This window comes from Platichthys flesus, chromosome 2 (assembly GCF_949316205.1).
Source record: "Platichthys flesus chromosome 2, fPlaFle2.1, whole genome shotgun sequence".
NCBI lineage: Eukaryota > Metazoa > Chordata > Actinopteri > Pleuronectiformes > Pleuronectidae > Platichthys > Platichthys flesus.
The window spans coordinates 20,058,115-20,080,401 of NC_084946.1; the positions used below are offsets into that span (position 1 = coordinate 20,058,115).

Here is a 22,287-nt window from a genome sequence, read left to right on the forward strand (position 1 = left end):
GGTGGTCAAATAACACTAATGATCTGTTGTATCTCCTGAGGAGGTTTCTGCCTTCGTGTTCCGTTTCAGTTCAGCTTGTTCCAGACGAGCAGGAGTTGACTCACACAACCTCAACTCATCATGAAAGCAGTGATGAACTATAGAAATGACCACATAACTACTTCCGCTTCTGATTTACAGTAAAACATCACACTGCCAAGGTTTAGGTGCGTCACATCTGGACCGTACGCAAGTCAAAACTGACTTCTTCAAATGACTAGAAATCGCTCAAACAATTCACACAACTGAGAATATGGAACTTTGGCCACTTACTTAGACGTATAGCTATGTCCTTGAAAACTGACATCTAGATCATCAAATTTGATTTGTGTAGCCCATACTCACAAATCACAATCTGCCTGCAGCTCCACATTGTTCAACAGCCTCAAAGCTCAACGTTTATTCTGCACTCGCGACCGCAAACACCTTGTGTTATGTCCTGTTTTCGAGACATCACTATGACATTGTTATGCAATACAAGTTTTGCCCCAGAAATGAGCAAATTGAACAGAAGCATAGCATAGTGAGCTACGGCATCTCGCCTTCAGCCGCCAGCTCAGATTTCCGGTTGGAGTCCACTTTAAATGGCGGGGGTGTGAGTAGGCCACAGGTGAGGTAGAGGTGAGCCGTGGTTGTGCGAAGGGTGCGTTCGCTCTCGACTTATCGCCACGTTTGTTTTACGGGATTGGCCCGTTGTAAAGTAGGTCATCAATTTGAAACCATCAGCACGGTCACACCCGTCAGAGCGTGTGCGAGCCGGTTTTATTTGTGTTACCTGAGCAGTGGCTCTGCAGCCATGTGTGATTTAAGAACTGACCTTGGAGAAACTGACACTGAACCTTCATGCTCTACTGTGTGTTCTCAGAACTGAGGATATATTTAGTGAATCAAAATGACAAATTACAGATGTGTTTAGTATGAAGTTCTTTTCCGAGACGCATGTGAACAAAGTTAGGTTTCGCTCCACAGATATAAACCCACGGATCTAATGTAACACAAACAGAAGACGCTTTTAAGATGAACTGCGGCTTCTTTTCTCGGATTGCCGTTCAACTTGGTCAACAAGATTAAAAACCTTTCTCTTGTTGTATCATCTTACACCAGAGGGGGAAAAAAAGGAAAAAGAAAGCTCACTCCCTCCATCCATTCACTCCCATTGGGATCGAATGGAAAAGCTGGTTTTGGAGCAGAAGCCGAGGCGTGGGTTGGAGGAGCAGAGCGCCAAACCTCAGCCACTGCCGACAACCACGGCGCAGTCTCAGAGGGGGGAGGCGATGAGACGACAGAATGGAGGGGAGACGAGGGGTGAAGCAGGAAATGAGGCACGGGGGAGTTTTGCCAAAATCCAGCGGTGGACAGAGGCTCAAACACAAAACTGTAAAGACTTTGTGTAAAGTCAAACACATGTACAGGATCATGTAAATGCGACTCATCATTTAAATTGTTATATATTTATTTCATCATCCTCTAATATCTAGTGAAAGACAAATGATAGACAACATGATGTAAACACCAAATTTGGGTTTCTGCCTTTAAATGGTTTTGGCAGTGGAGGCCGTTCAAATAAAGATGTAAAGATGTTTTGTGATTTGCCTTAAACAGAGAGGAAAGTGCACAACATGGCAAAAAGCTAAAAGAATTAAACCTCATCAGCAGTGTGGGCCTTTGTTTTTAACCGGGCTTAGGCTTTTCTGAATCCTTACATCTAACTCCCAGCACACTGTTTTTTAATTATCAGTATGTGAGGTATCCAGTCCGTCATCACCACTTTTCCTCGTTCAGTCCGACACGAGAAATCTGTGTGAGGACCATAGGCTGTGAATTAAGATGGACGACAAGACAGCTCCCCAAGTGAAGCCAAATTGGCTGTAAGTAAAAGGTCACAGACCCCGCCTCCTGCATGTTAGCGGATGGGACATGGGCCAAACTATGTCAATTTTCTTTTTCTGCCATTTTTATCACACAGACTTTTCTAGCGAGGTTATCTTAATTGGTCAAGAGCGTGTGTCAGCAGAACTTTGCTAACGCGGCTCCTCCCCATTCAACCGAGCGTACATGAAAGGTTTGGGACTCCCTGGTCTGAAGCACGGCCACTCTCAGGGAACAGACTCTGAGAACAGACACACTCAGGGAACAGACTCTGATGTTTGAAGCAGCCTCTCTCCAGTTTTCTTCTTATCTCGAATGTTTTGACGTAAAAAGGTTTCGGGGAATTGTTACAAAATTTGCCTCGAAAATGGCGACATGATGATATTGCTTAAAAGTGACGAGTATCAGTGTCATGTTTGGATTTTGCAACTAACACATTAATTCATTTGACCTTTTAAAACCACACACCTGCATGTTGGTCAAACGTCTCGTGGTGTCTCTGGAGCTGTGTTAGTTGGCTCATGTTGCTTTGAGGACTCACATATAAAACACACATCTGCACAACCGTGTCTGACTTTGCGATGACTCACTGGAAACTCTTGTACATCCCACCCTATAGTTTCCGAAACACTGGGTTTTTCTGTCCTACGTTCCTCAAAAAACTGTTCCGTGTAGTCTGTGTCCTCACACTGCCTCTGATTTACTTCCAAATACAACACAAAGTCCCTAAAAGTGCTTTCACCACGCTGATGAAGTGATCATTGCAGTGTTTAGGTCAGCAGAGGGAGTTTATAACGCAGGCTGGTACAACTTGTACTTCTAAGAATACACACTGGAAGTGCATGTTTTGTGAAAACTGCTTGTTTTTCACCCCCGGTGAAACCATGTGTGTGGATGTGTAACCTCCACCTGCTGCACCAGGGCACGGCAGCGACTGGGTATCATCTCGATCTCATAAATCTGACAGATTATTTCGAAATGTTTGAGGAAACAAAAAAGCCAAGACGAGCCAGAGAGTACAAAGGCCTGACACACTGAACCAGTAACATACTAAAACACACACACACACACACACACACACACACATACATACACACACAGGCAGGCTGCAACCACAGCACACCAGGAAAAGCATATCCAGATGTTCTCCGCATAGGATTAGTAACCCCCTCCCTCCCTCCCTCCCTCCCACACACTCACAGGCACATGCGCACACACACACACTTGTGGGCCACACATGGGCTACATATTACAGAGGCCCGCTCTCCGACTTCTCTTTTCTTTCTTTGTCATGATCACAACGGCACACACACTTACACAGCTATGTGAGGACAGAACCCTCACATGGAAATCACAGAGCCCAGCCATTAGCAGGGCGCTCTGTCGGAGGCCAGTTTAAGACGAATGATTCAGGACGTTTGAGTGACAGTGTGAAAGTTTAACGGTGCAGAAAATATGATACGTATAAATACGTTTTCCTTGAGAGAAATTGTAAAAGTGTCAAAATATTCTATAGGAACCAAAAGTTAGAGTTTTGATAATGCAGAACCCTTCAGGATGATATATATATGAGATGCTTTCATTCACTAATAATAGGTGATGTATTGTATAGTGAGCATTAAGTATTAAGTTGTAGCAAGGTATAAATGTAAGTATTTCATCGTATTAATGTATACATACAGTTTCCAATAGACTGTATGTAATGGAGTAGAAGTATGACGTAACAAAGTAGAAACATAGTTACTCTATGTAGTTAATTGTGACCTTCTTGATAAAAGGTAGTAATAATCTGCCACTGACTGATTATCCAGAATGAAACTGAACCAAACATAAGCCTAAGATTTACCCTTAAGTTGAACACTCGGCACACACACACACACACACACACAAGCACATGCACGCCCCTCCTCTCCTCCTCTAGAGCTCCTGGCAGGCTGTCTGGTTGAGGCCCATAGTAAAGGGAACCGTTTTTCTCTGGCATGAGTGTCTTTCTGTGTGTGTGTGTGTGTGTGTGTGTGTGTGTGTGTGTGTGTGTGTGTGTGTGTGTGTGTGTATGTGTTTGTGTGTATATATGTGTGAATGTGGGTCCATGGGCCCCAGACAGGAAGGAAGAGCGTGGGCCCGGCCGTACAGCTCCAGAATTCCGGTTTTGTTTTTCTTCTTTTTCCATCAGTGCGGAGCCTGAGCCGGGTCTTAAAGAAACAGTCATTAATACCCCCCCCCCCCCCTTAATGACGCCACGCTGCTCTGTGAGTCCTCTGCACGAGGCCTCACTGTGACTCATTACTTGAGTATGTAAACATAGAACCACTTTGCCCAATAAAAGACAAACTCAAATGAATGTGTAGCTCTTTCATGGCTCAAAATGTTTCTGCTCTTCGAAAAAAAAAAAACAGCGAGCGTCTGAGCGCAGCCTCGGGTTCATTTTCATTGAAGATTCTAAAAATAAGAGTTACTGATCCAGCATCAGTGGTCAGGTTGCGTAAATTACTCAGGGGGTGAAACATGATGATTTTGAACAGGAGCAGGAGCAGGAGGATTTCGCTGACGCCCCCACGCTTCTGTAACAAACCCGTCAGGATCTGGCAGAGAACGTCTTAGAGCTGACTGGCTGTGAACGATGGATGACACAGCTCCCCCCCCCCCAGCCGGGGACAATGAAGACGGGATAGTCATGGTTTGTCGGGTAACCGCACGGGCTCTGTGGACCAATCAGAGTGGAAACGGGTCTCTTAAATTGAAAGGGTGACCTCATTGTTTTTGGCCGCGATTATGAAAATAAACCAACTTTCATTAGATATGCAGACAAACCCCAGTGATGTGGAAGAGGAATAGTTCTATCAACCAATTTCAAGTCAGAGACATTTATTAAAAAGGACACAATAACTTACTGTCAGCGTATAAAAGTCGAAAGACTCTTATCTACTAAACTGCACTTATTACAATAAGGAGTTTACAGCGTAAAACAAATCCAACTTGTAGCCAATGCAAAAAGCACCATTACACAAATTTCAAGTATATGACTGGTATTGTACATAATATTTTCCCTGTCAACAAATCATAAGAGATCAAAACCAAGAATGACTTCCCACCTCGCCTGTGCCCTCAGCCCGGGTCGCTCCTACTGACACACCTATGTCCCAAACACATATATAGGGTCTTCTTTATATTCTTTTACATATAACACTACTAAACAAACGTTATTCAAAGTAAAGTTTATTTCAAAATATAAATTTTGGATGCAGCAATTCAAACTTTTCTTTATTGATCTTGACTGTCAAATCAGAAATGAGCACATATCCAAAAAAAATTCACTTTTCCAGAATTTTAAATGTTTTCCATAAAATCTACATTTCCATGTTATGTACCATGAGGCAAGGGATATCACAAAACCCATATACTGGCTGGAGGTGGAGAAAAACTGCTGGAAATACAATATTTAAAATGACACAGACAATGTAGATTAATTATGTGGAACAAATTGAATCTGTTGATCCCTGGTATTGACCGGTGCATATCTATGACTCACGATAAACTGCTGTTCCCCTGTAATGTAGGAACGTGTCATAAATGCTGAGGAGTGCTTTTGATTGTTTTTGTGGAGCTGACTGATACATCAGGATTTGGCTCGAATGAAATGTTGGTTTTGGTCTCTGAGATTTGTTGACGATAAGAAAAATAAAGAACATCAGCAGCTCAATCCTTCAAAAAATGCCTGAAAGTTACCATTGGACAGAGAAGTTTCAAAGTAAAGGCACCGTGTTGCCTCTGCAGTGATGCTGTACTTAGTCTGAAACTGTGGGTACTTTGACTTGTGAGGGGAATCAACAAAAAATCGAAAAAAGTATCTGCAGGCAACAAAGTGAACAAGGTCAATATCAGGCGGATTAAAAAAAAAGCTTTGAGTCTCTGTCGGCAATTTAAAATCAATGTATTGGCCTGAGTGCAAATAAATCATTTAGCTAGTGTCGTCCTGTGCCAGCCTGCGCACACACACAAACACACACACACAGGCACACACACAAACACAGAAAAACGAGCATGTGCAGTGCATAGGCAAGTAACAAAGTCTCTTGCGTGTGTCTACACTTTTGTACAGGCAGCCATTGTATATACACACACACAGACACACACACACACACCCACGGTGACTGGTAGCAGCAGGTCCTTCGTCAGCAGAAAAGGGGACTGCACTCTCAGCACTGTTGTAGAGGAACAACTTCTCTAATATTCACCTCCTTCACTCCTGATATCTCTCAGCAAAATAACCACACACAGTAAATCAGCAGTTGGGCTCAAGGTGCGTTTAAGGTCCGGTCAGTTGAACTGTTCACGCCAAGTCCCCTGCGCTGTCTGTGAACTTTTATCACACATTTTTACTTTGATCTAACAACAACGATGTTAGTTTCTGTTTCGGAGGAGGGATGTGACCCCGTTTCCCCTCACGCCCAGCTCAACCTCGCCGCGATGCCGCCATCTTTAGACCTCCTCCTCCCCCCCCTGTCGTCTCTGGAGCTGCAGACCGATCTCCATCTGATTCTCCAAACACTCCTTGAGCTTGTCCTCAGTCAGCGTCAGCCGCTGCTCCAAGATTGAAACCGTCTGGATGAGGAAAGGGGGTTGAGGGGGGAGAGGAGCGACGATTGAGGAGAGGAACAAGACGAAAAGAGAGAGAGGGAGAAGGGGGAAGGAAGGAGATGGATGAGAGAGACAGAGCATGTTAGAGGGGGCTGCACAGCATCAGCCTGACAGTAATGACTACATAATGGCCGTGTTTGTGTGTGTGAAAGAGGCAGTTAGTGTGTGTTCGGGACAGATGTTGTGCGTGCAATACAATCCAGCTGATTATCGTGGCGGGATCTGCTGCCTGAGCCGAGAACAGCAGAGTCTCTGTGTCTGGCACGCACCCTCTCTTGTCCTCCTTGTTCTCTCGCTCTCACACAGTTGCATAAACACACTTACGCTCACAAAGAGCACAAGAAAGTCACTTTCCGACACACAGGACCAGCGTGTGTGGGTAGTGCGATCACAGAGCGACATACTTTTCCTCTCAGCATCCTCACACAGTGCAGCGTTTGTTATGTCACTTGTACATTTGAGCAGCCGTGTGATCTCTGCCTGCTCATCAGACGAGCCTCCAGGTGGAATCTTCGCTGTCTGAATGAACAGATCACCGAGGACAGAGCCGTCTGTTCAGAGGACGATTGGAGGATTGAGGTTGAGAACGTTAGTTGTATCGGCAGCATAATGGTCTTAAGAAGGATATTTTATTTACAACTCCTTAGCAGCAATAGAAGCCATGTGAGCGGACTGACTTATCACCAGAAGCGGTTCTTCATCATGAAACGGAAGCATGCAGAATGATTCTGTGACTAATCTGTTAATGAACAGCAAAACTTGATAGAGTTAGATGTAGGCTTGTAATTATAATTATGAGGCTAAAATAATACACAAGGACATGGGTCTAAAGCAGTGACAGTAAATACACAAGAACAATGTGACAGCTCCCGAAAGTGGAGCCCAAACATCTTCATCTGCCCCTGGTGGCAGATGGCTGCAACGCGGCTGAATAAACACGCCTGAAACTTTGAAGAGACGCTGTTTTGACAGTCCAGAAATCAATCAATTATGTTTGTGTAGCATTTGTTTTTTTCATGTTTCTGTCAGATGATGACTGGTCCATTGCTAACTAGTTAACTTCACTTGTGTAACGCTGCTTTCAGATGTTCACTGAACTCCAGACACTATCCGCACTTTCTCCAGAGGAGGGAAAAGTGTGAACCTGAGAGCTTCTGGATTATCAGCGGACTTTCTCACCCAGTCCACCTCGTACATCGCAGAGAGTCGGGACGATCCGATGTGAGAACACAGCAGGCCACTGGATTGGTTGATATGGCTTCTAACACGCGAAAGACGTAAAATGATGCCTCTGCCTGCTGCACCCGGCTGCTCCACCTCTCGCCTGAATAATGCGTAGACTTTGTTGATGTTGTGAACGCGTCTGCGATAAAGTAAAACTGTGGGTCACGTCTGAAAACGGCTTTGGGCCCAAATATCTCCAACGCATCAGGGGACTGATGAAAGTTGCAACTCCTGGCAGTTTACAATAGTTTTATTAACCAGTGAGAATATCTCCACACCAGAGCATCCTCAGGGATTAGGCAGTCATTTAAATGAGTCTTCTTCTGCAGACACTTAAGTGGCAACAGCTCCCTCTGCATCTCAGACATAATTGCTTAATATTGAGCTAATACTGCGTCGTGACAAACACAGCTCCAGCTCGTGAGCAGTTTTGGATAGTTTGTCTTCACAAAATTTATTTCGTTTACAACTGGAACAACCAAACGGTAAAGGAATATCAACCCATGACAGATGATGCTCTCTGATTGACCTGTTGTATCTATGTCCAAACCTCACTTATAAATGAAGGTTTAAAATGTTTCAGCTTTCCATTGAATTTCCTGATGCCACTTAAAGATGTTACACTGTTTTAAAATGTTATAAAACTACTGTAATTCAACAGTTTGTCTCTGTTTGTTTTGTCTCTCTTTTATAATTTACATATGTTTACGTAAAGCACTTTGAATTGCTGCTGTGTCTCAAATGTTCTTTATTAATAAACTTGCCTTGTGCCAGTGAGTGTAATTTAGAAAAATTGTTAGAAAGCAGTGCCGAGAAGACTCACAGAGCGTTTCTTAAAACATAACCGGTCCTGTGCGGACTCACGAGTTTACCTCAGTAGTCATCGTCTCTCACAAGCTTCCAGGTCAACGATGGAAAAGAACACATTTATAGGTTAATTCATCTCAACTACATGATGGGTAACTCAACACTATTACATGATATGCACGTCTTATAATATGATATGAGTAGGATCCTGTTTGCTTTCTATTCCAGGAACGTCTCTATTTATGATCAATTAATGGCCACTTGATACAACCAGGCCAGCGCTTATAATAATATCTACTGAAAAAATTCAAGTCAATGTTTTATTTCTAAAGGCATCTTGATGTCCCGATTCAATGAACAAAAATCTAGATCAAGATCTATTGCTTGATGAGGAGAAGTATGAAGTTCATGTTCACGTCCTCATGCAGAAGAAAAACACTTTCTTGGCAGCCACCGAACTTCTGTAGTTTTGATCATTTGAAAAGACAGAGCAAGGGACAAAGTCAAATACAAGAATGGAGCAAGAAAACAAACTGTACAAGCCCTGAAAATTCAGGTTAAAGGACTCAGTTGGTTATTTAAAGTATTTTGTCAATTCTTCAATTTCATTCAAACATTTACAATAAAGATGTAATTTAGGTTTTGGACCAAATTCATTCATTCAACAACCACTTGACCTATCCATCAACGTCTCATCACGTAAGATCCATTTGAATGGAGATCAAAAGTTATTATGTCACATGCAAGCAACGCTCTTTTCTATTCTATCTTCTCTTTCTCTCATCAGTCCATCTTGTTATCTGTGTCCCTGTCTGTCTCACCCTGTTCACTCCTCTCTGTCTCGTTGTTATCACAGACATGTCTGAACAAACCATGACCCCTCCACTCACTCGTAGACTCTTCACATCCATCATGAGGTGACGCTCAACCAGCACACACACATACCGGCCTTGTGGGACTTTGTGTTTGTGAGAGTCCACGAAAAACTGAAATATCAAATAAACCACACAAGTTTAAAATAACTTGTGCTACAGTCAGTTGGATTTTGAAAGAGATTTTCCTACATCTAGAAAGAAATTCTGCATTCACCTCAGCCCTCGACAGATTATCTAGCAAATCTAGTAATCAGAAATGACTGTAAATCATTCAAACACGCGACACTTCCACAAACATTGTAATCAAGAAGGAAGTGACGCCAAACCCCTGAATCAGATAATCCCATAGTACAACACACACATCGCACAACCATGAAGTCTACAAAGTGTGAGCGATGGGTGTTTTCTTTTGAGCCACCGAGCCAGATAACATCTCCGGCTATTTCGTGCATCATGGGAAAGAAAGGTCTTATATTTCCTCTTTCTCTCCTTCTGTCGGCCTGTCTCCATTTTCTAGATCAATACTACCCTGTTTGTCTTACCAACCTGATATGGCTCCCCAGTCCTCTGCTCAGCCAGCTATTGGGGTTGGTGTGTGTCTGATTCTGCACGTGTCCCCAGGCAACGGCAACATTATCCGGGCCTATAGTTTTCATCTGGAGTAGAAACCAAACCTGTATGCTCCTAAAAATAGAGTGAGCTGTTTTTCTTTTCTCTCCAGAACACATTATACTCTCCATTGCCCCGAGCAATACTGGCCTGTGTTACAAAGTCTCATAGCTTTGGTATGACCCTCGCTACAATAGCGGAATACGTCAGAGGAGGACAAAGTGGCGCTGATGATGGGGGGGCGATGTCAGTTCTTTCAAATCTCACATCTAAAAGTGACGCGAGTTATCCAGTTTCTTAAAATCATGAACACCTTTTAAACCTTATATCCTTCAAAGAACGTTTGGTCGGCGAGCAGTTTCGGGTTTTTACAAAAAAAAATTCGAAGCTGCACATCAATGTTTCTTTACTCTCTGCCACGTTCCTTGAACTTCCACATACAGCTGTTCTATTAGGGAAGATGAATTCAGTAGAATAGTCTGTATTTATCATATCTATCGTCACATAAACACGGTTGCAGCAGACAAGGCGGAGTTGCTGCTGCATAATTTGGCAGTTAGACGGCAAGGCTGTTTTCGAGGAGTGAATTCAAATGCAGCACTTTCGCTCTGCTACGGTTTCTCTTGTGAGCTATGTGACAGAGAAAAGTCACAAACTCTACCTGACTGAACTCGTGGCTCATGGTATATGGAGGAAGAACGGGTGATACTGCACTGGAATTAGTAAATTAAACTGAGCAGAGCCATACTTTATTTAATTTTCTTCATAATTAAGGTTTGGGGTGTGAAAGAAGGGGGGTACGTGTCCAGACTGCAGGCTCATATGTAAGAGCAATGAATAACAACATGAAAAAACGGATGAGGGTTGGGGAGTTAGAGAAACGAAAAGAAGCTCACACAGCAAACTGTGGCTTTGGAAGACTCTGTTTGAACACTGAATAATTCATCGCCTTACCTCTCAGTCTCCTCGACTATTAGGGTTACAAAGAGCCATAAAACTGAAAAATAATGCTGCGCAAAAGACGCATAAAAGGAGCAGGAATATAGTGCAGAAATAAATAACGTTCTTAAGTCGGCCTAATCTCCAGAGGATGGGCAGCGGTAATTTAAGCCTCCATATTAGCCAGAAATTAGAGCACGAGCTGTAGCTGGAGTCTCGTCACACTTTGTGGTGCTTTGAAAACCTGCACGACTGCATTATAAAGTCTGACAGATGCCTCTACAGGGTTGCATTTAAAGTAAGTGTTTTATGGAGTCTGTATTTTAGGGGATACAATACATCATGGGGTACACTTTGCCTGGAAAGCTTAATAAAGCACAAAACAGTTTAAGATTCCAGACAATTTAGGATTTGGATTTCAGAGCCAACTATGTGCTTCATCAAGCACTGCTGTTGAGGCAATGTGATATATTACATAAATATTAAAAATTCCAGTTGTCTGAATAAGTTGTAACTTGCTGATTCCCATAGTATAATACAAATCAAATGTGACTAACAGGGTCCAAACCACATTGCGTGCAATACGAACCGTTTTAATAACTGTTCTTCAACCTGTATGAAACAGATCAGATGCTGACAAGGTGTCAGATCTGTGCCTGCTTTGTTATTTGCTGCATTTTTTTCAGATATTGATTTTTACAGGATTTTTACAGGATATATTTGCCTGACCCTCACTTTAGACAGGTAGGGAATTAAAGGCCCCGTGGAGTATTCTAGTGTCCAGCACCAAAACTCTTTCTAGACATAAAACCTTCTAAATAACCCTAGTAATGTGCAGTCGTTGCCACACAGCACTTGCACAAGTCAAACAGTTGTGAACTCATTCATAATCAAGAGATTAAACAACTCCCCAAGGTAACCTTTAAGATAGAGACTTTTATTTCATCTCTCAGTATTTCTATATCATTTTTTCTCCCTTTTCATTTTATATGTCTATGGGTCCAATTTATCCAGCGGTGAAACAACCAGCGCCAGATGCACTCTAATTGTTTTCTTGTATAATTTCCCGACCTTGAAACACAATTTGCTCGTCTTTGAGTTTTTTTCAAGCCAATGTCAGCGTGCACAGTCAACAGGAGGGAGGAAAAGGCAGAAACAGACGCAAGGTGTGTTTCAATGAGGCAAGGCAAACTAAGCTGTGGGTAATTTCGACGAAAATGTATCTTAGACTTCCCACTGAGAATAGATGTCTCCATCACAGTGTTACTTCGGGGATGGTAGAGTGGTTTAACCAACAAGAGAAAAGACTTGGAGCAAATTTACAAAAACTAACAGAGAGAGAGAACGGATGACAGCCACAAAAGATAAGACGCACAGGTATGACACAACTAAATGGGAAGTGCATTGCTTTTTTAATGACAGCACTGCACATTAACTATTGCTATCAGAAGTTTGCATAGTTATCTAACTGTTTTCTCAGGTTATTGACCCAACCTTAAAAAATATACCAAGGATGAATCTACCACTGAAGAATGAAACCTGTAAATCAAAGACTTGACAGTTCGAAACCAGATGCAGATTGTCCATCTGGGATCAGAGTTGGGGTACGTGGGTCTTGAGAGGCAGAGGCTGGCACCACCACGCTGGGAGAGCTTAGTAAGATGCCTGGCTGCCCAGGGCCAGAACTGAATGCTCCCACATGCTGGACTGCAGCTTGATTAAGACTGTATCTCTGCGACGCCATTTTTACTATCACTGTATTTTAGAGATGATGTATATTTATCATTTGCTGTGCCTGGGCAGTTATTCTACAGTAAGTGTATGTCTTACTAAGTCCTCTACTGCTGTGGTATTCATATTAAGAAAGAACACCAAGTGGTGAATGTGTATTGTTATAACTTTAAAGTGAGGTTTCAATTTTGAATGGACAAACACATAATTCAAAGAAATACGCAGATCCTCAGTTCAACAAAGAACAAAGATCTGTGCAAGAAGCTGTTGGTATTTGGTGAGAACTGGATCATGGATGCTGCCCTGAGATTAGACGTCTAAGAACTGTTCCTGGCAAACCATCACACATCTTGTGATTCATTTTTCGGTCATTCTTTTAACAAGCTTAAACTTAATACTCGGGACAGAACATGCAGCAATTACATGATAATGATGCCCTCCCCCAGCTGGTATACAACTTTGAATTGACGTAAAAAATGTGGGTTTATGTGATTAAGTCAGGAATGCCCAGTGACTACAGCAAGTATAAAATACTCTGGCGATTCTTTCATGGCTTTAAATCATCTGCAGAAAGTGTTGAGTTTCATTTACCACATCTGAACCCAAGCAAGGAAACCAGAAAAATATAAATGATATCTATGAAATAAGGAACGCCTTGCACTGAGCTAATATGGCAGATAGGTTGGGAAAATAAAAATCCTACTGAATTGATTGATTACTAAAAGTTGCCAATAATTTAACTGCATCTTCTGGAGAGATCCGTCAGCTAAATGCCTGAGTGATTTCAGTTTGTTAAGAGCAGAGCTTAGAAAGTTTCACTGTAAAGATGCTTTCAACAGGTCACCCCCCCCCACACACACACAAATTGATATCTATAAAGACAAAAATTGAAGAAACTGATTTTGTTCTATTGTTTTTTGTGTTCTTATTAGTCCTGCAGACTCTGGTTTGATCTGCCTTCCAATTGAGTCTGGACATCAGCAGCCACATGAGCACTCAGACTGCGCGTATAGCATACACAGCCTTCATGATTTGTGTGTGTGTGTGTGTGTGTGTGTGTGTGTAGTGAGAGAGTGTGTTTGTGTACATCTATTATGACATCCATGATGGATAAAAACAATAACAATTTGTTCGGTCCCTGGTGTGTCAATATCCGATTTAGTGTTATTCGATTATATCATGATTAAGAATATAAAGTAAGATTCAAAAAAGATTAGAACGTATCAATTCGATGGAATGTCTCAACTTGAATCATGAAATTAATATAGTTAGCAAATCTGCATGTTATTACAGGAAAGATACAGTAAAATGATTTGGGATTTGTCGAGACAAGAAAAGTTCAAGACACGAAAAGTTCTACAAACAAATAATTGTACAATGACGTGGCGATAACCAAATTAACCAAAGGACATTAGGTTAAGACACGTCCAGTAAATTTATGTCACGTAATAAAAGATTGAATGAAGTGTCTGTGCAATTTAGCATCACAATTATTACTTTGATGGACATTTTATATCCATGTTTACTACCATCTGTAGTAAATTACTTTTTTTTAAGTAATTTATTATAAATGTAAAGTGTAGAATATACTAGTAGAGAGATACACACATGCCCATGACTTGTTGTCTCCGTCTCATGTAGTTCAAACAGCAGGGAAAAGGTGGTTCTGTTTTTAGTATTTTTGTGTCTCTGTGTATCTCTGGCCCACAGGATGAAAAGTAAAGGAAGCTTGTGTTCTTAGCAGTGTGGGCGGGAGGGAGAGGAAAAGTACGGTGAATGCTGTTATAATTCCACTCACCTGAGTGAGAATATCAAGTTGACCTATGATGTGTTCCAGAGTGCTGGCTAGACCAGGGTGGACCCCTCCATCTGAGGCCTGGGACTGCTCTTGAACATGTGACGAATTCTGTGGTACACCCGGGGTCTGTGTCCGATGGGTGGAGGAAGAGGTGGGATCTCTGCTGGTGTGAGATTGAGCCGCTCTGTTGTGGATGCTGCTGCGACAGTTGCTCTGGGGATGGGCAGCAGTTTGGAAATCCTGTCTGTTAAAATCTTCTGACGGGTCAGAGGTCTGAAAACAGAGAAGAGGAAAGGTTAAGAGCAGTTCAAATTCAGAAGGGGTCGGAAGTGTTTCACACACAATATGGTATCGATAAAAGAACATCTCAATTGTAAAGCAGTGTGTCATAAACATAGTTATTATCAAAAGTTTGACCATCCCTGGGCAAATTAACCTAGTTTGTGTTTTTCTTCATATGCATGTTTGCTTTATTTTGCATGAACAACAATAAACAATGAACAAAAACAGTTATTCTGGCATGTGTCAGTGTTTGGTAACTCTGCTGACTTACTATCTGCCAAAGGACTGGCTTTATTGTTCAATAAGCATAATACTGGAGAGGAAATGTCCAATAGTTTGTATGGGAAATGGCTATGACAATTAAACCAAAATAACTTTCATCAAATTATAATTGCAGTAGCTGTTCTGTCAGAAATTACCGAATATTAACCATGAATATAAGACACAGATGTTTTTAAACTTGAGAAACTGGACCTGGTGCTGAATCAATTTCAAACACTAATTTTCTATTTTCCTTCCATCAACAGATCGATTGACTTTTCAGCCATATACCAACTATTCACTTTTCTTATAGAACCTAAAATGTGCCCAGCAAATGGAAACCAATCTTATTGCTTAGATGAATTTTGTTCGAGTGAAGGAGCTTGTTACTCTGATTTGGAAAGTAAATGGAATCTAAAGGAGGCACTTTTTTGAATCAGTCTCACACAAACACACACGCATGACACACACACACAAGTTGCCACTTTGTCTGCTTGTATTGTGATTAATTCAATGAGACATAAACACATGAGCGTCAGTGACCACATCTCTGCATAGCTATATGTGAGCACACTTCTATGGGTTTTTTCATTTTTCTGAAGACCTCTGTCTAGTTGTTGAAAAAGTGTGTGTGTGTGTCCATCCAATAACCATCAGCAGATGCCACAGACAATGAGTAATAAATACACAATAAAAGAGGCAGCGGTTCCCAGCAGCCACACACATTGTGCTGTGACATCTTTCTTGGTACATCATCGTACTTTTTTGTGATTTCTGGTAAAATAAGAAAATAAATAGAACAATTTTTATGGAAACACATTTTACTAAATGTGGCAATCAGTGACTGAAACAATAATAAAATACATGACCAGAAAAGTGTAAAACCGTAGCCTTTGGACATTGCATGAAAGTGACAAAGATTCAGATAGTATAAAGGTTGGTTGTAGAAAGGCAAACTCTGCCAGAATGTGTAATATGGGGAAAGGAGATGACAGGGCCAGAATCAATAGTATACTGGGGCAGAAAATGGCAGAACCTGAACTCATTGCCCTCAAATATGTTGCAGCCAAGTTGCAATCGCTTCTGCGCTCAATATTGTCTCAGTGCACGGTGCATGCCTAGACTGAGCAAACAGAGGTGTTGGCTCTAACTTTTCTAAGAGGAAAGAAATTGTCCAAACACTCAGCAAGAGGTTTTTTTGTCAAAATCAAAATGTATCCATGACATTGTGCACATCAGTTTTTTGTGCAGCTGTCACTAAAGCCTCAGCTGTGTCACCAGACTCTAAAATCTGAGTACTTGATGGGAATTTTCTTTTTAAGAATCTGTGTTAGTGCATCTTTGTACACAATCATAATTACAGCAATATAACTAATAGCACTTCAATCCTCACAGCCTATACTTTTATTATTTTTCATGCTGAAACTGTTCATATTTTAGATTTGTACATTTTTTTAATAATAGAATGGATTAAGATTTAATGAGGAAATATCTCAGACAATTCATAAGTGCATTCAACAGGTGGAGTATATTAGAGAAGTGCGGATGCCGTAATGCGACACCTGAATGTCCAAAACAACATGAGAGAAAACAATACAATAATACAATATTACAAATTAACTAGAACTAGACCTGTAAAACACAAATCACTGTCATTGGCAATTCCACAAGATTCAAAATATATAAATGAAAGACTATATTCAAATCAACCATACAATCAGCCATTGTGATGCAAAAGCTCTAGATTAGGCGCACTATATAACAATGCATGGCACTACCAAAGTTGAGGATTTGTTTGAGGAAGTTCTTTTTTGTTTGAATCCAACCATCCGTTGCACCATCACTACCATCTGACATCAGACTCCTCACCAATGATCACTGTCTCACTTCCAGACATCACATTAGAGAGATAACTTTTCTATGTTTTCAATAATTTTGTGTGATCCCTGAAGGATGTCATAAAAACTGAATTGGTCCTTGATAGAAAAAGGATTATCAACCAGATTCACACTGTTAAATTAAATATTCTCCACAAGTCAACCAGATTTCTTCATTGTATGCTTAACAATCACAATTCAATTTTATCATCATGACTAACTGTCTTCCAGATAAGTCATAAAAGTAATCATCCTAGCAGTCATCAGCAGTTATGCAGTTAAATACACTGATTATACCATTGGGCGTCTAATTTGTTTTATTACATAGCGTCTTTGACAATGTGACAATAATAAAACAATATATATTGCTCTGCAAACTCAACACGTCCTGTCCCGTAGTAGTGTTACGTGGGGCCAGGGAAAACCCTGATATGCTTAAGTGTCCACACATGCTCAAGCAAACACAGCACACACTGTAACCACCCTCCTAATGAATCACCTGGAGTGGAAAAACCAACAGTGGAAAATTTCCTGAGGCCCAAATTAAACTCTTGGACTGACACAGCCGGCCGTCAATACATCCTGCAGGCTGCATGAAAAACCATTCGTCTAGCTACACACTTTTACACGGAGAAGGACTCTGCTTGAGATGTTCAGAGAATTAAGCAGGAGAGTGAAGAGCAGTGAAATATGAAATTTCCCCTAATGTGCTTCAGCAGCTACTGTATTTATCAAGGTTTGTTCCGAGTAGGAGGGAACATTCTTATTACAGCAGCAGCAGGGTGATGTAACAATAGTTGAAGGGCCAAGTTCAACCTCATGTAAAGGCAAACATCTGCCATTATCCTGAAACTCCAGAGCTGCCGAAAAACACAGGTGTAAATAATCAAATAATGGCTGAATTCCATTTAGCTGTTTAATTTTTCTATGATAAACAGATAAAATGTTTGCTGTGGGTAATGCATTCATGTGTCTCGACAATTGACTAATAAGGTTTTATGGAAGGAAAGAAAACTTGTATATAACATGTTTTAATGTGTACAGAATCGAATGGCCTGTGTCTTTATCAGGATTATACAAAGAGCAGGAGAATCTAGTCTCTTTCTTTACAATCTATCAGTTTCCAAGAGTTAGATCTGGTTTAACATCAGTTTGGTCTGTCATTCAAAGTCACAAAAATCTAGGTGCCATATTGAATCAGCAGCTATCAATCTCTGACTGTGTTGTGTCTATCTCCCAGTTGTACCAGTCCTTATATGACTCAGTAAACTCATCGGTAAAGTCCATAGTTATCTCTCTTGTGCACTTCAGTTAGTGCACTGCTTTAGCTTGTCATACTGATTTAGCAATTAGTACTGGTAGAGTCTTTGTAGTAGAGGAAATAAGGGGAACAATCGTTCATTTTGTGATACAAGCATGAAATTTGGCATAAACATTCTTCTGGGTCATCTCTTTAACTTTAGAATGGGTGCCATGCAAAAATCCAATATGGCGGTCATTTTTCAAGATGGCTGCCAAATCATTAAGTCATACCTATATTTCTTGTATATTTGGGGAAATATTTCACCAATTGTGATAGATAGATAAATCTTTTTTTTATATTTTGTCATTTATTTTTTTTTTTAGAATTTTACAAGCGATTACTTGGCTAGAATAAGTCTGAAAATGCAATTGTTCCGTGTCAAGTCAAAAGAACTTCATTGGGCCTCAAACGTCTCAGTGACATTCACAGCTGCACAAGGCTGTACAAGACAGAGTCAGACGAAAACATTTGCACCTGCAATTAGTACAGCTGTTTTTGCATGGGGCATTTAGCCAATTCCTGGCAACTTGCAGCAATTGGTGGAAGTGTTGTCCAGTTCACCAACCACCTTTGTCCTTGCAGTTTCCATCCCCATCCTGCAGGACTTGGTAAAACTGGTTGAGTGACAGTTGCTTGGCCCCAGACAGCTCCTGCTTGGTAGGCTGCATGTTTAATGTGTTCCTTGAGGGCTGCACTTGTTGGTGGTATGGCATCATATGGCCTTTGCTTGCGGGCGAACAGATGCAGTCGTGCATCAATCACAGATGTGGCTGCACTTGATCGGTCATACATTATGACCACAAATCTCTCCAGCATTTGGAGGTCATCATCATCAATGGTGGTGGGCCAGTGACTGAGCTTCTTAAATGTCCCTGACACTTCATCACACACATTCCATGTTTGCCATACAGATTTCTTAGCCTTGCCACGGAATGCAGACACAACGTCACACCCGCTAAATGCATGGAAAAATGGTAGGCCACTGGATCTTTCTGGCCCAATTGTTGAAACGATGTCATGGATTGGAATCCATCGTGAATGGGCTCCCTGACCAAAAGCAATCCACAGCTTCTCCAGACCTATTGCTATGTGCTCTACACATAGCTGAAAGGTCAGTTTGTATATGGAATGAGAACAGAGGGTAGTGCTACTCCTTATATGGTACCAGACAGCCAATCAAATTGTTCGTTCATTCTAGTCTTTTCGATGTCTGAAAAAGTGACTAGCGAACAAATCTACCTCTATCCCTCTAATTAACCCTAAACTTCACGTAGTTTTACCCGTGACCGCTAACACAGTTAACCTATCACATGTTTTAGAAATGTTTTAGATGGTTATAACTGGTAACTCCTGTTTCAAAATGTTCAAAAACATACTTGGGAGTTAGATATTATTGACATCAACAAAGTATAGGCAAATATTATGCCTAAATGCTAATTCAGTCTAACCATGGTGGCCATCTTGAAATAAATGGCGGCCATTTTTGATTTTCGAGTGGCCCCGATTCCTAAATCGAAGAGTGACCGTCAAAGATGATTTGTACCAAATTTCACGCTTGAATCATCATTTGAACAATTTCCCCAAAATATTGCTGTTATTTCCTCCACTATTGGTGTAATAAGGATGAACAGGTGTCTGGTAATGGCTTTCAGATTAGCCTTTTTTAATTTTCTTTCTTCTGCTTCCCATCTAGATTTTTTCCATGGCTCTGTGTTCTTACTTGGCCCCCTCACGTGCTCACCCTGTTTTTCCGCTTTCACTACCTTTCACTCTTCCTCGCTGTTGCTCTCTCGCTCCACTAGACCATTAAGCCCTCTTTAACTCCATTTCTATCTTGTCTTCCACACTCCCTTGTCACACCCCCTGCCTTTCCCTCTCTTGCTCTTTCTTTCCCCTGCTGTCACGGATTCAGCTCCCACTGCTAGGACAATACCACCTGCCTTTCCATACCAGTACCATAGAGATGCAAACATGCAAGCACAAACACTACATCAGAAACTGCTGTTTACAGTCAAATGCAATCCAAGATTGGTGTAATTGCTTCCACTGCGGTTCAGTCTTTAATTAAGGAAAGTGTCTGTTATGTAAAGCGTTGTGGTGGAGGCATATCAGCTCCTGTAAATAAATAAAAAACATGTAAAGGAGTAAGAAGTTCACACAGCTACTGCAGTCTCCGAACCCCCTCCCCTCGCTCCAATCCACATCCTAAAGCTGAGCGGTGCAGTGCAGTGGTGTGTCTGCATGTGTTTGTGTGTGTCTGTGTGTGTGTGTGTGTCTGTCTGTGTGTTTGTGTGTTTAGAGCTGTGAAGGGATGCCTGCTGCGAGCGTGCAGCTCGTCTGTCTGTACACGTGAGTGGGAGAAAGACCCAGATGTGAAGCTGGAGACAGGAAGGGAGGAGGGGATGCGGGATGGGGGCTGGAGGGCGGGGGGCTAGCTGGATTAGGGCGAATGTGATCAGAGAGTGCTGATCTGCCTGTCAGCAATGGTGGGCACTCATGCACATGTACACAAACACACACTTATATGCCTATGTGTCTATTTTCACTGAATGAAACAGTGGTAAATAAAGATTTGCTTGGTTCTGCTGAGCAGGGAGAGCTTGACTGAACCACACAATTTCAGTCTGTAGGTACGAAAACCCCATTTTGAAGCTGCCTTATTGTGTGCATCAACATTTTGTGGTGTAGTGCCCATCATCGGCAGCTTATTAGGGAGCTTCCAGGTATCTTTAGGGATCAGCACATCAAATCAGCTACTAATAAATTCCCTGTGGATACGGTTCCAACAGGGCGGCAGACATGGGTGGCCTTTGCTTCTGTATGAATAGACACAGCATCACTGTCAATTTCTTTCTGGTGAAGTGAATTCTAGCCTAAGGCGTTGATGTGTAATAGTGGATGTTCGGCATAGCGAGAGGGATTGGTGTTAACACCTAGGTCACATTACACAACCTGGAAAACAGAGAAAAGAGCCAAAGTCCTGCATCGGTACCACAAGTCTCAGGTATATATTATCTCATTTGTTTCATGATTTCTGTTTGTATCATAGACTTAAATATCACTGTACTTCCTGAAAGAAAAATACAAGCACATACATATGCAACATACTCCATGATTCTTCGCTGTGGTGGGAGCTGTAGTTATTGAATCATGTTCTTGATAAATGGGAAAATATTATGAATAGAGAAGAGGTCATTCCATGATCAATTTGTGGCCAGGTGTTTTAGGTGGATGTACTTGGTCATTTCTCTATCGGTTTCGTAGACCAAGATCAAGTACTGCTTCAATTCAAAGCCCGCAAGTAATAGAGTCCAATGTGACCGCAACTGTTCTTGCTCCTCTCAAATTAACAATTATACTTTGGGAGGTAACTTGTGAGAACTTGGGGTAACCATGTATCCCAGAATGCCTTTAAGCCAGGGCAAACGGTCAGAAGAAAGGGTTAGGGTCAGGTTTGGGGGGCAATAACACGATTAGTAATAACACGATTACAGAAAACAGAATAGGGTTACAGATTTCTTATATAAAGCTTGAGAGTAAACAAACATTTAGTTTTGTGTGTGTCTTTAGTTAGGCCACATCAGGCTGGTATTCGGTTTAATGTGTGGCAGCCGTGTCCCAAAACTCTTTTCATGGTTCCATTTCGCCAAAGAACATCCTGTTAAATATATTCTACCTCTTTGAAAATAAGTCCATTAAGCACATTAGACACTTTTCCTAAACCAGACTACTGTTTCTAAGACAGAAGGAAATGAACACGTTTATGCGAGCTGGTAGCATTTTTCTCAGGCAACACGTGTGTGTGTGTGTGTGTGTGAGACGTATGTGTGACTTTATGAGAGATGAAGGGGCTGTATTAATAATAAATTATGGATGGATAAATTATACATGAAAAGACCAATCTAGGAGGCTGCCACTTCCACGTGCAGGTGCCAACATTATTTATCTGTGACAAGTTGCACCTTAAAATTTATAGAAGAGGATGAAGCAAATATCACTTATGTTGACAAGGTTGATGTGTAACTCAGTGTGTGC

At 41.5% G+C, this 22,287-nt stretch overlaps 1 protein-coding gene across 1 annotated transcript in view; it reads right to left on the bottom strand.

Moving 5' to 3' along the window:
* Positions 1–4,790: 4,790 nt before the first annotated feature.
* poc1a (POC1 centriolar protein A) overlaps positions 4,791–22,287 on the bottom strand; it is a 32,566-nt gene continuing 15,069 nt past the window's right edge. Inside the window, exons 10-11 of the mRNA XM_062405033.1 lie at positions 14,530–14,802; positions 4,791–6,510 (exon numbers count right to left, since the gene is read on the bottom strand). Of these exons, the coding sequence (XP_062261017.1) occupies positions 6,388–6,510; positions 14,530–14,802 (396 nt within the window). The 3' untranslated portion in view covers positions 4,791–6,387. The remainder of the gene's footprint in view (positions 6,511–14,529; positions 14,803–22,287) is intronic.